Below are 18,374 nucleotides of genomic sequence, written 5' to 3' on the forward strand. Positions count from 1 at the left end.
AAATAAATAATTAGTCTTAATTTGTACGATTTAATTTATGTTTCTGTTTTACTGTCACTGCAGTGTCTTATCTAATGCAGCCTTAGTGTTTTTAATAATGTGATTGACTGAATAAACAGATATGTTGATGTTCATTTGTTGCTCAGGTTTTTATTCCTTGTCTGTGTTTACAAATCAGCTCCAGCACACAGTTGGTTTACCATTCAAGTGTTTGTCTTCTTGGCTGTTCCATCAGTTGGTTCAACAGTGTTAGTCCTGAAATCCTTCTTTGTGATACATCCATCTAGCTGGTGCCTGCAGCAGCACTTCTGATAGAGATCCATATTTTTAGTGTTGTACATGGGGATATGTATTGCGGCAGAGGATCTTTATTTTTGGAGGTAGATATTGTAACTAATGTGGCATAAGAAGTACATGGCACTAGTGACCTGCATGGATGAAAGGGGTGAAAAGGCTGCTGGGCACCTTTCGTGATAAACTGAATCAATCCAGACCCAAATCTCCCCAATATCTATCTATCATACTGCATATCAGCCAAATGCAATTTCCATGGTTTTGCCGGTTATTCCCACTCATGATAGACAAGAGTGTTTTTTACTCTGCATACTTACTAGTTCCCAAGAGGACAGGAGCTTTCAGACTCATTTTGGACACTCTGACCCAGTGCATTGCCCACAAGACATGTTAACTATCAGGAGGTTACTGGAACTGCTTCAACCAGGTGACTGGTTCCCCACCTCTCCTTTCAGCAGATAGCCTCCAAGTACAACAGGCACGTTCAGCAGATATATGGACATAGTGCTGCAGCCACCGTGCAACTAAGGCATGAGGATCTTCTTTTACCTAGATGACCTCATTGTCATGACCAACTCCAGGTAATTTTACACACAGCCCTATTGATTATACATCTAACAAAGTCAGGGTTTGTGATTGACTGGAAGAAGAGCACCCCCAAGCCAAACAAACATGCGGAATACCTGGGAGTCATACGTAATTCAACCAAGCTGTAGACTTTCCTCACTGAACCTAAATGGACAACCCTGCAGTGGTGGGGAGCAATGGTGTCAGCACTGACTGTTATGCAGGTACTGGGGCTAGTCACTGCAGCTCATCCAGTAGTTCCACAGGGGGTGCTACACATGCAGCACCTGCCTGATAACACTGCCTGGTTATCATCCCTCCAGCAGTGCAGGATAAGCTGCAGTACTGTGGGTTTCCACTGAATCTGTCACTGGGAACACTGTTGGGTCACGTGACCTCCTATGTCGTGGTGTTCACAGCTGTGTCCCTAATGGGGTGAGGCATGGGGGCACCTGCCTGGGGAGAGCGATAGGTGATGTTTGGCCTTCAAGAGAGACATGTGTTGGTGAGGACTGACAACTGCACCACAGTAGCCTACATTAACAGGAATGGTGGAGTCCAGCCTGCATCCTTGTTGATGATGGTGGAGAACCTTTGGCTGTGGGCCTCAGAGCACCTGTTGTCTCTAAAGGATCTCCAAATACAGAGTCTGAAGAACAGAGGGCATAGTGAAACAGATTTGGAATTGTGGGAAAGGAGAAGTGAATCCGTTGGCCAGTTGCCACAACACTCACTGCATGGTGTGGTTCTCCTTGACACCATAAAACAACCCTCCCCCGAGAGTGGCTATGGGACCTTCAAACAGTTTAATCAAGCCATTGGCTATTTGTTGACCTCTTTCCATTCCTAATCTAGATTGATAGATAATCTTGATTTCTAGATTATCAGGCTTTATAAAACCTAATATAGTGTTTTACTTACTTTACTTAAGTAAGTATCAATACAGCAAACAAGTAAGTTTGACATGAAAAATCATACTTAAGTAAAAGTACATAAGGATTAGTATACAATATACTTACAGTATTACACTTAAAGTACGCACTTCATCCTGCTGACCACTATAATATTATGTCATCATCAGATTATTAATACTGAAGCATGTTACTGTTCTAGTTGATGGAGGTGGAACTAGTTTGAACTACTAGTATACATATATGGTTAGATATTAAACTAAACATTTAGAGGGACTACTTGGTGGAGCTGTTAACAACTCAGACTTAAAAGTGACTTTGACAACACTGCTTTTTGTAAGATGTCAAAAAACAGAAAGGTTTAACAATGTGTTGAATTTTAAAACCTTGTTATATTTGTTGTGTCAAATCTTCATCTGAAAAGTAACTAAAGCTGTCACATAAATACAGTGGAGTAGACTGTATAATATTTTCTTTCTCAAATGTAGTAGAGTGGAAGTATAAAATAGCATAAAATGGAAAATGAAATATAAGTACCTCTTAAGTACAGTATTTGAGTAAACCTACTTTGTTACGTTCCACTACTGGGAAGAAGAATCATACACTAGTTGTAATTGGTTTCAAGTGAAGGTCAAGTGTCCTGTTGCTCTGTCACATGCAGTAGTTTCCTTGTTAACACCGAAAATTAGCTTCCATAATGTAATAGTGAAAGCTCAAATGATTTCCCATCAGAGCACAGCCCTAATCGACATCATTTAAAAAGCAATAGCCTGCAGAGACCGGTAGAGGTGGAGTGTAATGTCCACAGTAAGCAGCTGTGTCGTTCCAGCTTTATCGGACTGTCGGAGACTATTCTAACAGGCATGTGTCAACCAGGTTCATGTCCACGATACAGATGAGAATTGAGAACCAGTTCCAGTTGATAACTGGTTCCAAATTGTCCAAACCATCGGAATCGTATGCCTATGAGCTTATCAATTACTCTTATCAATGTCCAGGCATGTGATGTTGACGAATCAGAAAAGGTGTAACTGAACTGTGACTACAGTGTAGCGGCAGCCTCCAGACTGTCTGGAGCATAGACACGCTAAATTTGACTATCTTGTAGTTCAACTTCAAAGAAGGCAGCGGTTACAAACATGATTTGATTTAATTACCTTTGTGAGATGAACCTGTAGTACATGTGAACTTTCTACAATGTAACCCAGAGACTAACGTAGTAGTAACAAACAAGATGAGACTAGCTGACCACACTGCAAAATTGAGCAACTTAAACTAACTTTGAAGTGAAGAAATTGGTTTGGTGTGTTCAGTCTGTTTCACTTCAAAAACCCTGCACCCAGAGGTGGACAGAGTACACAACTTCACTACTTGAGTAAAAGTACAGATACTCATTGTCAAATATTACTCCAATACAAGTAAAAGTAGCTTAGTCAAAATATTACTTAAGTAAAAGTACTAAAGTATTTGCTTAAACTAGTACTTAAGTAAAAATATCTCAGGAAATACAGGAAAGTAGCTTTATTGTCATTATACAATACACTGATGTGATTCTGCTACAGACATGTTTATAGCTCAAAAATAAACACATAAAGTCAAGAAGCCTCAGAGCACAGTTACATTTCAACACACCTAACCCCTACCTGGGACTCTTTGATACGAATTGTATAAAAAACATGAACAGAAAGTCAACTTAATAATTCAACTGCACTGCAACAGTTGCCATATGTTTAACCCGTTTAAATGGCAACTATGATACTACAAACACATACAATTATGTTTAAAATGTTCATCTGCAACTTAACAAACATTAAGCTAGCTAACGTTAGTAGCTACTTTACCGCGACATACTTTTTCAGGTTGGAAGACGAGTTTTTGTGACAATAATCTCAATCATGGGTTTGAGATAAGACCTGCTCGGTGGGAGTTTCTTCATTTCTTTGTATGGCACGACGTAGTACAGGTACGGCAATACGACTAAGACAAACCATATGCAAATCAGCAGAACGTTTATTTTTCTCAGAATTTTGCAAAAAAAAAAAAAAAAAAAAAAAAAAAAATCATCAGCTGACGTAAGCTCAAAAGTAGCAAGTAACGAGAGCATCAATAGAAATGTAGTGGAGTAAAAAGTACAATATTTGTCCTTCAAATGTAGTGGAGTGAAAGTAAAAGTATCTCCCAAAAATAATACTCAAGTAAAGTACAGATACTCAAAAACTGTACTCAAGTAAATTTACTTTGTTACTGTCCACCACTGCCTGCACCCCAGAGCTGAAGGTGCAGCACAGAGGCTGCTCTCCACTGCTAGAGATATAACGTTAACGTGGTCCCAGTTATATTTGCTGGTAAAGAATCACATGACATGGTTAAGTTACATTTGAGTTTAAAAAAAGTTTAAAATACGAAATTATAATAATAATAATAATAATAAAAAAGGTTATAAATGCAGATGCATACTTTACAATACTTTACAATCATATCTTGGGATGTTTGATTTGAAAGAGTTACTTCCTACCACTGGGAATAAGCCCAGTGGCTGGGACAGGATGATGCATACTAGTTTCCAGTGAAGTTGAAATGTTTCTCTAACTGACACATGCATCCATAATTTTCTTGTTAACACCAGAAATGACATCCCATAATGTAATAGTAAAAGCCTACACGATTTCCCATCAGAGCACAGCCCTCCCGTCACATAGCACTGCGGTTTTTTCTCTCAGGACAGAGGAGTACGGGAGAGGAGCAACACTGGACTTAGAAGAGGATAACACAGAGTTCCACGGAAAAGCAAACCGAAAATTGGCACAGGAACCAAGAATGACTTTTGCCAGGTTTTTGTGTCATTTAGTAGCGCACTGAAATGAAACTCCGCCACATTCAGCTCACCACGCCCGGAGCTTAGCCACCACAGTTCAAGACTCGCTTCTCGACAGTTTTAAATTATTGCACAAAGTTAATTTCCTCCTCACACTAGACTAGAGGAACAAGGTCATGCAAACACCCTTGAGAGTGACGGTTTTACTTCCTTAAATTTGCTTTAGACAAACCGTGTTTACAGCGCAGGAGAATCTGGGTTTTATGTGGATTAAACAATAATACGTCGCTTGTAGGACACGCAGGGCTTTATGTGTCTGCACCCTGGACGGTGAGGTGTCCAGGGATGACTCTGAGCTCCATGGGTGCTTGCTGCCTCAGCCCTGAGGCCAAAGAGGCTCGCAGGATCCACGATGAGATAGAGAGGCAACTCCGCCGGGACGAGAGGGACTCCAAACTGGAATACAAGCTTCTTTTGCTCGGTAAAGGACCAAAAAACCCTTTCTGTAATATTTTGTATGACAGGTAGGATACTACAGCGTAACTTAGTGCAATTATTCATTTACTGTTAGTAAGTACACATTTGAAAACATTACTTTCGAGTATTTTCGATCTTCTGCTACTTATATTCCTCTAGCCTACAGTTTAGAGGTAAATATTGCACACTTGTTACTCCACTACATTTATTTGAACAACTTTGCTTACTAGTAACATTTCTGATCAGTATTTTACATTAGCATTTCTTCAAGAGATTAAGGGTATAAAGAATAAGGGTAACCATATATATCAAAGTATATTGTTTGACATGATCAGTTTGTTAATCCTTATGCATCATGTGTAAATAGTATTTAAATCCCAACAAAGGGTCAGAAGGCAAATCTGAGGAATTGTAAAATGAGTAATTGAGCAGGTTGTGAAATATTGGGATTTTTAAAATTGATTTGACCTCTTCGGGCCTACAGTTATTTAAATGAAATCAACCAAGAAATTCAGAGGGGAAATAATTTTGCTTAAAGGTCTAACATTTTTTACTTTTGATACTTAATGTACATTTAAGTCGTTTTGCTCATTTAAGATTTTGAATTACCATTTACATACCATTAGTCATTTATATTCATTTAACTACTTTTATACAGTGTTATTGCTATTGCTATTTACTATTTACTTAATATCTCAATACGTCCTCCACTACTAAAATGAATGAAGTCAAGGTATAGAGGTACAGATTCTTTAATTAATTGACCTTGGGTGTATAATTTAAGTTTAAAGTTGAATATAACAGAATATAATATTTTGTACAAATGTCAAAGTGCAGCAGCTGAGACTGGTCACAGTACTGATCACCACAGAAAACACCAGTGGAGTAATAAGTGTAATATTTTTCCCGAAAAGCAGTGGAGTAGAATTATGTCCTCGAAGGAGGGCTTCAATTGTGGAGAACCAGATTATCTGGGGCCAATTGGGGGCCACTAGGTAGAGGCTCCTCTCTCCCACCTGGCCTCTCTGTAGGAGTCGATACAGAGGGATGAAGGGAAGGAAGGCATACATGGGGCCCTGTGGCCACTGATGTGCCATAGCCGCTCCTATTTTGTCGGAGCCAATTTGCAAAGGCAAAGGCAGTCCGGGCACCCTGTTTGTTTATATTTGCCGCTGCCACTGAACTGTCTGTTCCCTCCAGCACACAGTGGTTCCTCAGCTCTGGCAGGAAGTGCAGAAGAGCTAGATTGATAGCCTGCAATTCCACATGATTGATGTGCTGTGCTAACCAGGGTCCGTGCCACTGGCCGCTGATGCCTGTGCCCTTGTGGACGGCTCCGCAGCTTACCAGGGAGGCATCTGGTAATACAGTCTGGTGACACAACCCCAGCCCCAGTACATTGCCTCGTGTTAACTGGTTGGCTGCTTCCACTAACGGACAGGTACACATAATCTACATGTCACCAACACTCTGGCTTGCAAATCCTCTGTGGGCAAGTCTAAGGGTCAGGGTGCAGTGCCACACTGGGCAAAGGTTCAGAAGAGCCAGGGGCATAATGTAACCGTGGCTGCCGTCAACTCCAAGAGGTGGAGGGACACGTCCAGGTCACCCTGGCCCCCAAGTAGAACTGGGACAAGCAAGCCCTGAGGGTGGCCTGTCTTCCAAGAGTTAGGGAATGAGTTCCCGCTTCAGCATTCAAGGACATGCTTAGGAAATCTATGGTCCATGATGATTGAAGCCTACTCCTCCCCCCACTTAGAGCACCTAGGTGTGACCTCTGTCCTGTAGCACCCCAGAGCACCGAGGCACTCTAAGGCTATGTTCACACCGCAATTAAAAGTGACCTGAATCCGATTTGTTCGCTCAAATGTGACCCATATCTGATTTGTTTCTGACAATGTGAACAGCACAAGTTGCATTGAATCTGACATTTCCAAATCTGATTCAGGCCACTTTCAAATGTGGTACTGAATCGGACACATATCGGATTTTTTTGAATGCAACCACAATCTGAACTGTGACCTGATGTTATTCTGGAGCAACACACAGCAACACACAGCTAATGCTCCACATAAAGACATCATTAAAGTATTAATTTTCTATCTCCTCTTCCTCACAAACTTGCTGGCTGCTGCCACACACTGTTTTTAACATTAGACCATAAATGAAACTACCAGTAACTTCACCAGCTGTTGCTGTTGCTGTGTTCACTTCCGTGAACATCGTTCTGTGCGTGACATCATTAATGATCAACAGAGCATGTGGTGCTACCAGAGCCAGTGCTACCAGAGCCAGTCCACATTGTTGTGGCACTGCTTCTTCAATTAAGCACGCACCAGCTAGCTTCCTCTCTTTCATCCAGGTAATTGAGGATGCAATGACCTTCCGGACACAAAGGTCTCAGGACTGCATCCAGGCACCTTGTGAACAATGGTAAAATGCTGATGTCTATAGAAGGTAAAATGGTTACCATGTTCACCATGCTAACATTTGCTTATCAAAATGAAACTAAATGACAGCCGAGGCTGTTGGAAATTTTATAAGATTTGGAAGTATTTAGTCATAAACCCCAAAGTATAGTACCAATTGAAATTTGGACCAGGTGATGGTGCTCAATGAAAAGACAGATACATATTGATGGTATTACAAAGACTCATGTAGGGAACAGGAATGTGGATTCAAAACTGAATGACAATCCATCCAATTCAGTCATCAGTCTAATAGTTGGGACATTTCACTAAAAACCTGACGTATATACTGGAGGAAAAATCAGAAGAGTTGGGATTTATCCTTTTGGCACCACAGACGTCTATACGAAATTTCATTACAATATACACAGTAGTAGTTGAGATATTTCAGTTTGGACAAAAATGGCAGGCAGACTGACAGACTAACATTGCCATTCATACAACCACACATATTGGCCTTTGAGATACACAGCTTCACTGGTTACATGTTCCTTTATTAACAAGAACATGGACAATGTAGTGTGTTTCAAGTCAAGCCCACATACACTGTCCTGCTGATGTAAACATTCACTAGAGTGTGAAAAGTGAATTAATCCGCTTCTGAAAATAGTCCCAAACAAATGCACTGTTAATTCCTGTTTGAGTAAAGTGTGCTAAAAGTTACAGTACCTGGATATATTTGGAAGTCATTCAGTTTTTAAAAAAAACCCTGAAGCTTGAAGCTCAGTAAGACCTTATTTATTGGGGCTACAGACAGGTGAGGACAGTCACACTGAGAGACGGGCTAAGGTACTGTTATTTTTAGAAGGATTTATTGATTATTTATCTATTGAAAAATATATAAGAACCTCAGTTTAATCCATTATGTGATTATGTGTGGACACTAATTGTGTGTATTTGTTGGTGGTCAGGGACTGGCGAAAGTGGGAAGAGTACTTTCATCAAGCAGATGAGGATCATCCATGGCCGGGGATACTCCGACGAAGATAAGAGAGGCTTCAAACAGCTGGTCTACCGGAACATCTTCGCAGCCATGCAGGCCATGATCCAGGCCATGAACATATTGAAAATCCCCTACAAGTATGAAAACAACCAGGTAGACCACATTACACTTTCTTTGCTGCTTCAGACAGACAGACAGATTAAGACAGAAGTTTCATCCACCAGAGCGTGGCACTGACAGAGCCTGCAGTGTGTATTATTGTGTATTCACAGTGAAGTATTTCTGGTAATTTGCAACAGTGTTTAGTTTTGTAATCCTTCTGCCAGAGAATTCTGTCCACTTACAGACCAGGCTGTCCTTTGTAAAGTAAACATGATGTTACTCTGCATGCATGTAAAGACAGGCACCCCTGAGCCAAACACAAGTAAGAGACAAAATAGGAAGTGAGACAGAGATTTCCCCATTAATCACACAGGAGTCTGTTCCTGTAATACCAGTGACAGGAGCTTATTAATCACATAAATGTGGTAGCCGGAGGTGCTGTATGGAGGGAGAAAGGTTTGGATGACTATAAGGGGCCCCTTAAAAAATATTTGAACATTAGGTACATTTTATTTTTATTTTTTTAAACTATCATCATTACTGTAAACATCCATGGAGCCTCTTTACAGGAACAGAGTGCAATTAAGTCATCGGGGTAATTCATCCATCTCTTGAGTTTGTATTTTGCATGAGAGGCATCTTCATGCAAAATAAATTTGTCACTTCTGTCTGCTTGCAAACAACAGAAACATTTCTAAAAGCTGCTGTGAAGTGGGATTTATGACCAATAGGGTAATGAACCCAGAACTAAGTTTTCGTAAGCTGCCAAACTGAAAACCTGAGCCTTTAAGAAGTCAAAAGTGGACAACATTACAGGGCTGTGTGCTTTTTGGTGGCAGACAGCCTGCAGCTCAAAAACCTCTGTAAAAATGACACATGTACCTGGACACGATTCTAGTCAGAGAACACACCTGCTGAAAGGAGGGTAGACATAGGTTGTTAAAATAATCCTTTGACATGCTGAAATCTAATGTTTTAGCTAGCTACAGGCATTTGTTAGTGTTTTCAGCCCTCTGTTGCACATTATGACACAGATTATTTAATGTGTTGCGCTCTGTCTTTATTGCCAATTTTTATTATTATAAAAAAGAAAGATTTTGAAATCTTTTTCAATGATAATAATTTAAATTTAATTTTTTCCAAATAATGATCATTATATGAAACAAAAACAGCCTATAATATGTATTTGATACTGCACAGTTTGAAGCATTGAGTGAGTCAGTCTGTATTTTAATTGAAGAAGTTAATGTATATTTAAGTTTTATTTATTTTAAGTTATTCATTAATGTTGCGAGAATTTTTCATTAGATCTTTATCATTAAAATGACCTATTAACCTCTAAAAGAGGGCATTTAGCACATTCCTTATAGAGCGTATTAGAGCGTATAGTGAATTCCAGTGTATGCAGAATGTTGCATGTATGTCTGCACAATATTTTATTTTCACAGTTTACTGTCAGTAAATATCAAACAAAAAATATTGGACTACAAAAGAGTAGCAAGCCTTCAAAGGTAGCGTTTATTGAAAGCTTTGAATGGGTTGATTAGGTTGTGGAGGCGTGGCTACAGCAATTGCACAGGGTTGACATGGCCTGTGGTGTTGGGATGGTGGGGCCCAGTGTGATCTCTTTTCATGGGTCCCAAAATCCCTGGCACTGGCTCACACGTCCTGTGTAGTGGGGGGAGGGGGAGGTCACGTGGCTGCTATGGACCTTTGGCAGCATTAACCATATCTGAGTCAGCATGACTTTATTTCTTGTCATTGGTGGAGATGACGTTTTGCAGAACCTCACAGGATAACAGTACATTTTCCACTGATACTGCAGATATTAGCACGTAGGTCAGAGAGGTTAAAAAGTCAATGTGCCTACTGGATGCATTAAATATTGTTGTAGGGATGGAAGGTAAGTACTAAAACTATTAACATATCAGTGAGCCACATCATTGACATGCCATCAAGAGTTTGGTCACATGTTCAGAAACACCTCTAAAGACTAATAACAGCGATGATCTTTTCAGTCTCTAGAGTAGTTCTATGTATAACAGCGCAGCTCTGTTTACTGAGCTTTACCAGCTTGTTGTGCTACATATCAAAACCTCTTGACTTTTTACTGAAGTTCATTGAAAATTTAAAATAATGTACAAAGCCAAGAGTTTACAATATGTAGCACAACATACACAGAACTACTCCCTGGAGACTTAAAATAGCGCTCACTGTTAACAGTCTCTGTTTCTAAACAAACTACTAGACCCAAACTCATCGTGGCTAAGTATAATGTCACTGGGGCAGCATTGTGTCTCTTTGATGTGTTTTTAACAGTTTTTGGAGAACTACAGGTCCACAACAGAGAGAAATAAGATATATCACACTTTGGATACACACACAATACTTAGTAAGTGGGATTGGCTCAATACATGACAGTGTTTCCCACAGGACAGGCATCTATTTGTGGTGGTGTGGTCCTCAGCTCATTTTTGATTCTCCCCAAATGAGAAAATGATCGCTCCCCCTCACAGTTTGTCACCGGCAACGTAAGGAACATCCTCAAAGCCACATAAACATTAGGGAAGACTAACTGCAGGCCAAACTTCAACATGGGTTTCAGCATATTTGAGGGTGACTTGTCTGTTTCAGCCAACATGAAGGATCGGAACTGCAGACACTTAAAACACGCTGTTCCGCCTACGGGACGGACCGGAAGTTGAGAGGTAGCGACAAGTTCTTCTGAATGTTTTAAACACCAACCCTTAAACATATATATTCATGTCGTACATTGTTACATTGAAAGCTTAGATTCTCCTGATTCATTCAAGACCACTCATGAATTATATGGTTGCTCACAGCTGTAATAGTATTAGCGGTTAGCTCGGCTAGCCACTCAGCTAACGTAAGCTAACAGCTATAATGCTACATACCTTCAAAGTCTTCTCTTTATCCACAACGATCATCTTATGACTCAGGACTTTCTGTACAGCTCGCCAAGTATCCATTCTGGTGAAATATGAAATCCGTTTCCATAAAACCGAAATATTTTCCTCAATATGTCCATGTATTTAGTCCAACACGTAAGGAAACAGACACGGAACAAACCATATACGGTCCCTTTCCCGACACTGCATCTGTGGGACACGTGACTGTTTTGTTTACGTCCGTGAACTCCTCCTGTTTCATACACACCACACACCAGCAGATAGCCTCTAGCAAAGACATATGTCTATCTTCGTCTATCATCATCATCATCTTCTTCATCATCATCATCATCTTCATCATCTTCATCTTCTTCTTCTTCTTCTTCTTCTTCTTCTTCTTCTTCTTCTTCTGGCCGACCAGGTGAATTAAGTGCGTCTTCTTTGGTTTTATTGCCGCCACCTACTGCCCCGGAATTGTAACGACAAGCTACATTCACAGACAGAGTCCCATTATTATGCTTTTATGAGCGAGGTCGAGCGAGCCAAAAGCCGAAAAATCTATTCGTGGCGGACTTAATGTGGGAAACACTGCATGAGATATGTGGTATAATGACTGCCAGTCCTTTAAAGGCAAAAGTGCTTTCTGTCCAAATGGCCACACTTGATAGCAGAGAGGGTCAAACCCTGCTTTACTGTCACAACTCCTGCTCTTTGAGGAATCATTGTTGGATTGTCAGATGTTGACTGTACAATCCTCTCATCTCTGAAGTCAGAAACAGGGGTTCACACTCTATTAAACAAATCCACCAGCACTTTGTTTCAAGTCAGTAGCCCATTAAGACTGATACTCTCGTCTGAATGAAAAGATGTGGCACTCAGTGTTAGCTGAGGGTAATGTCACTGTGTTGTAGATTAGTATACAGATCTATTTCCCTAACTAATCAAACTACACATCAGTAATGGGAAGTGCATGCTTGGTAAACCCAGCGACAGTGACATGTTTTTCTCTAACATCTTAACTGAATTTAATCTTTCATAATGTCACAATAAAGATTCACATGAACAATGTGCATAAAAACTCTTCTTTGTGTTTCTGAATGTGTTTGGGTGTGTTGATAATTGTGTTCTTCTCTGTTGTTATTCAGGCCAATGCCGGTATTGTCAGTGTGGCTGATGCGGAGAAGATCATAACATTAACAAACCCGTTCGTGGATGCCATCAAGAGCCTGTGGAGCGATCCGGGGATTCAGGAATGTTACAATCGGAAGAGGGAATACCAGCTCTCAGACTCAGCCAAATAGTGAGTGTAAACAGAGATGAATAACTCCTCAGACATTGTCAAATAGTTTCCACTGTCTCATCTGCCGGTTGTCTGTTTAATGCACTCCGTCGGGTCAGGTTCAGTGTTTATTCCATTTATGGTTGTTGACAAAAGCTTAGATTAATAAAATCAAAGATGTACTATTTATATTCTCACAATATTTCTTCTTATAGTTCTTCATCCTTGTATATTACTGGAAATGTTTCCATTTTCACCCACTGTGTTACTGGTATTGTTTCCATTTTTATCTCCAACAGGTGCAAGTCTCATCTAGTCTGTTGCAGGCTACATTTTGGCCTTTGTAGTGGCTCAAAAACTGACATCCACAGAAAAGTTTGGTGTCATCTTGAACCAGATTATTTGCAGATTAATTACATACCTGATAAGTTATGATCACTAAAAGTAGAGATCAGGTAATATTATGATGTTTTTCCATTGTTGTGTGGGTTGTCATGCCAAGCCATGACCCCATTACACAGGATAGCAAAGTAAAAATAAGTTGTTTGCCTGTTGTAGGTGTTGGTCATCTGCAGCTCTTCATCAAACATCATCACTGTGGCTGTTTCTGCTTGTACTATTCCTCCCTGTATCATTTGTAACTGATCTGCTGATCAAAGAGCTCCACACATCTCCATGTATTGTTGTTTCAACCAGTTTTTAGAGCTGCTAATGAAGCTACACTCATTCAGTGAGGAACAAATTGGCAGTTGTACTAGCATTGCAATAGGTGCTTCACCACCCACATGTGCCCAGACACACCAGGTGGAGATCGGCACTCTTCTGAGGGCACTCATCTATTTTATCTACACCTTGTCCTCTGTTATTGATAGCTATCTGGATGAGTTGGACCGAATCTCTCAAACGACATACCTGCCAACCCAGCAGGATATCCTGAGGGTCAGGGTGCCCACAACAGGTATTATAGAGTACCCCTTTGACCTGGAGAGGGTGGTGTTCAGGTGAGTACTGTGTGTTGTTTTTATTTTTATGGTGTGTATGTGGGTGTGTCTGTGTGATGATATATACACTTGATGATGAATGATAATTCCTCCAAACTAAAGAAATACTGAGGATCACATCACAGTGTCAGAGGATTTTTTATTGACTTGATCATCAAAGAATGTAACTGTCTGTGGGCGGGTAATTTGTTTTTTTGTTCTTAATGACGTCTTAAACCTGTGGCCGCAGGATGGTGGATGTGGGAGGCCAGCGTTCAGAGAGGAGGAAGTGGATTCACTGTTTTGAGAATGTGACTTCCGTCATTTTCCTGGTGGCACTCAGCGAGTACGATCAGGTCCTCAGCGAGTCGGCCAATGAGGTGAGACACAGCTGTCTACAAAATAATTATAAGCTGATCTCTTCTTGTGTATCTTTTTATTTTTCACAAAAAGTCTGCAGCTGGGAAAGACAGTGGCTCTCGAAGGGATGATTAAAACTAAAATCACTGGGGACACAAAGAGACATGTTTCTTTTGTTCAAGGCCAAAATTGTTTGGTGGAGACAGTGACCTAGATTTCTACAGCATGAGTCTAGATTCTTTCTCTTTCTTTTCTATCTTTCTTTCTCTTTTGGTCACAATAATAAACTGGATGTTGACCCTCCTCTGTGGCAGTGTGTATAGTTCATCTGCAGGGGGAGCTCTTTAGTCACTCTTTTCAGCAGCTCTGTGCACCTCTCAGAGGGGCTTGTTCACCTGATGAGATTACAGCAAATTGAATTTGCTCACACAAACAATCGCTGCTGAGGTATAGCTCTTTTAACACTATTAATGAATTAATTTTTCTCCTCACACTGAGACATGTATGTCATGTTTTTCAAAGAATCGAATGGAGGAAAGCATAGCCTTGTTCCGGACAATCATGAGGTCGAAGTGGTTCGAAGAGTCCTCAGTCATCTTGTTCCTCAACAAGATTGACTTACTGGAGGAGAAAATTATGTATTCACATTTGGTTGACTACTTCCCTGAATATGATGGTGAGAGGAAACTGTTTATTCCTTGCAAAATGTTGTAAGGTTAACCGTAAAAACCACCCATTCTCATGTCAGCACAATCAACAAAATGTACACATTACTGTGTAACTGACATTACTTGAGTCAGACCATTGACCTTATAACACTTTTCTACTTGTGCTACTGTTTTGGTATATCAGCAGATAGCAGATCAACTTTAACTTGTTCTGTCACAAATGTTAAACAGGAAGTAAACATACTGAGAGACATGTCAGGTTGCCTAATGATGATGTCTTCAAAACAGCTCCTTTAATTACCATGTTTGGCCACAAGTAGCCACACGACAATTATTGGTAATACTAAATGCTGAAAAAAAATTGGTAATACTAAATGCTGAAATGTAGTGCACAAGTAGTCATCAAACTGACTTAGTAATGTCAGTTATTAATCTCAGTTAATGTTTTGTTGCTTTTACATTTTTAAGTATATATATCCTTGTGTTAGTCTCACTTTAATGCTCCGAAAAACAATTTGATTTTAGAGTGATAGCATCTTTTATATTCTTGAACTTTTATGAAACTACTAAAACTTACTTTCATTTACTACATTTTAAGTTAAAGTTAAGTTTTTGCCCTTTGTGTCTTTCCTCCAGGTCCTCAGCGGGATGTCAAAGCAGCGAAAGAGTTCATCTTAAATATGTTTAAGAGTCTCAATCCAAACATGAAAAAATTAATCTACTACCACTTCACCTGTGCCACAGACACAGACAACATCCGATTTGTCTTCTGTGCGGTGAAAGACCATATCTTGCAAGGCAACCTGATAGAATTCAACTTGGTTTAAGACTGTGATGGTGCCGCTGTAATTCAATCTACCTTGTACAGCTGGCAGTCGGCAGAGCTCTGCAGTGCTTCAGTTCGCCTCACACTGCTGCTGAACACTGTAATCCAAAACAGGATTGAGAAGCTACAGAGCTTGTCGCCAAATGACTGTACTACTGATGTATTTCAAATTCTCCTGTTAGGCTCTTTGAAAATGGATTTCTCCAGCTATAATGAAGTGTGTCCTGACAATTAAAGTGCTGCCTTAGTGAGGAGTCTGTTACAGTATGTACCCATATATATGTTGCTGTTTTTGAGCAGTAACAGTATAAATGCACGTGGATGAATTGAGAGGGGGGAAAAGTATTTTAGTGGCCCCGTAAGCCTCTAAGGACTAGTAATGTACTAGGTCTGTCCTTCAGGGAATCTGTGGAAGTGAATGTAGACTAACTGCAGTGGTGAAGGAAGTACTCAGATACTGTACTCAAATGAAAAACCAATATAGCAATATAAAAATACTCCTACAAGTTAAAGTCTTGCATGAAAATCCCTAAGTACCTTTTATCTGAGTAAAAGTACATAAGTATTAAGAGGTTCATTTAGTTTAAGTATTGCAAAGAAATTAGTATATTATTAAATATGACATAATTGGCACCAGTGTGTAAGCAGCATGTTACTATACTATACACCGCTTTTTGTAAGGCATCAAAAGCCAAAAAGGTTGGAAACAATGTGTTAACAATCTGTCGTGTATTAAAACCTTGTTATATTATCCATTGTATCAAACCGTAATGTAAAAAATAACTAAAGCTGTCAAATACTGTATTTCCTTATATATTTTATACGCCAATTAAAAGGGAGTCATAGTAGATACTGTTACATTAGCGCTCATTTTCAAATGTTTTTGTTATTGTGTCAAAGCTATAGAACAAGCCTGACATTTGATGACTCCTTCTAATGTGACCCAGAATAAAGTGTTTGACCCATATTTATACAAAAAGTCAAAAAATAAGGGTTTACTTACTTCAGATTTAATACAATGCTGACTAATTATGCAGGGATACTGTGGATGGTGTTCTGGCAGTGTTTTATATTAAGAAACACAAAGTTGTTCGTTGTCTTTCTGAGAGTTTATTCAGTCGTCTGCAGACGGACTCCTTGCTGTCTCAAGTGTGAGATGGCATGAATGAGCCATATAAATTGACAGATTATATACAATACATTATCTTGTGAAAGGATGATCTTATTCTACCATCAGAACAATGTAAGCACAATAGTCGCGTCATAATGTGTGTACAATCAGGACAATGGTTAGTCAGTAGATTATAACATACATGATTACTTAATGTTCGATGATGTTCACTCAATCAGCATTTCATGTAACATAAGTGGTGTCATGGTCAGCAGATTATGACACACATATACACCTAATCATATGACGAAGATGAATAATAAGAATTCCCATTCCAATGGTCTGAATATGAACATTGTTTGAGGGTTAAAGGTATTAGCAGTATTTTCCAATGTCTAGACTGTCAGAAAAGTAATCACTCTCAATCATCTTATGACCCAGCAGTGTATTTATCTACAGGTACTCTGCCCTCTGTCTATATTCTCTTTATTTTGCTGTGTTTGGGATACTTCTGGGCGTCAACCTTTGCGCAGTGGGTGTGTAGCCCTGAGTCAATAACAGCACGTAGACTGTGCAGCCCGTTCTCATTCCCAGGTTGCCAAACACAATCGCTTTTTTCAGCCCCTCAGTGTTTGATGCCTTTACACCCTTTAGCAACTGTATGATACATTTCATCTGCTGTCAGTTCATCTGTTTGACCAACACACACACACACAGAGTAGAGAGACCACAACGGATGAGATCAAGTTCTACATTCATAAATTTTGGCAATGCGGTACCTTTCGGCAGGATTGTGCAGAGGTGTGGACGCATGTATTTGTGCTTTAGAACAAACTGCTGTGAAACAATCAGAAAATCATTTTTTCTTCCTCTGATTCACAGTTTTGTTCTTGCGTTTCATCTCTAGCTCACTCCATCGGTGTTCTCTCTCTCATTGAGCTGGGGAATAGGGGCCAACTTTGAATGATGTGTTTACAAATGCCAACCAACAATTCCTGCATAGTATACCTTTAAGTTATTTTATTAACTAAAAATCTTTATTTAAATGGCTTCAGAACTTCTCCCATTATTTGTCTGAATTATTTGTCACAGTGTAAATATCACATGGTACAGTTATTCCCCAGTCCTCCCCCTCCCTTGTTTGCTGCAAGGGCAATGTAAAAGGCCAACTGCTGAAGAGAGATCTGTTAAGTAATCTCTCAGGCCTTAAACTAGTGCATTCTTGATAATTAATGTAATTTAGATGCTGTTCAACAGTATGATATGAATGAATAAAAAGCTAATGAGAGCATATCCATGGCACTAATGTTTACACAACCTCTCTTCTTGTTAAAAATAATTACAGTCTAATTTGTACAGTTTAATTTATGTTTCTGTTTTACTGTCACTGCAGTGTCTTATCTAATGCAGCCTTAGTGTTTTTAATAATGTGATTGACTGAATAAACAGATATGTTGATGTTCATTTGTTGCTCAGGTTTTTATTCCTTGTCTGTGTTTACAAATCAGCTCCAGCACACAGTTGGTTTACCATTCAAGTGTTTGTCTTCTTGGCTGTTCCATCAGTTGGTTCAACAGTGTTAGTCCTGAAATCCTTCTTTGTGATACATCCATCTGGCTGGTGCCTGCAGCAGTACTTCTGATAGAGATCCATATTTTTAGTGT

The 18,374-nt window shown here is 39.7% G+C and overlaps 1 protein-coding gene across 1 annotated transcript; it reads left to right on the forward strand.

The window, feature by feature from the left end:
- Nucleotides 1–4,777: 4,777 nt before the first annotated feature.
- LOC128380524 (guanine nucleotide-binding protein G(q) subunit alpha-like) lies at nucleotides 4,778–16,447 on the forward strand. The gene is made up of 7 exons (XM_053340370.1): nucleotides 4,778–5,068; nucleotides 8,444–8,628; nucleotides 12,632–12,786; nucleotides 13,638–13,766; nucleotides 13,996–14,125; nucleotides 14,628–14,781; nucleotides 15,410–16,447. The coding sequence occupies exons 1-7, from the start codon at nucleotides 4,933–4,935 to the stop codon at nucleotides 15,598–15,600; spliced, it is 1,080 nt and encodes a 359-aa protein (XP_053196345.1). The 5' UTR covers nucleotides 4,778–4,932; the 3' UTR covers nucleotides 15,601–16,447.
- Nucleotides 16,448–18,374: the final 1,927 nt, after the last annotated feature.

Source organism: Scomber japonicus, chromosome 19 (assembly GCF_027409825.1).
Source record: "Scomber japonicus isolate fScoJap1 chromosome 19, fScoJap1.pri, whole genome shotgun sequence".
NCBI lineage: Eukaryota > Metazoa > Chordata > Actinopteri > Scombriformes > Scombridae > Scomber > Scomber japonicus.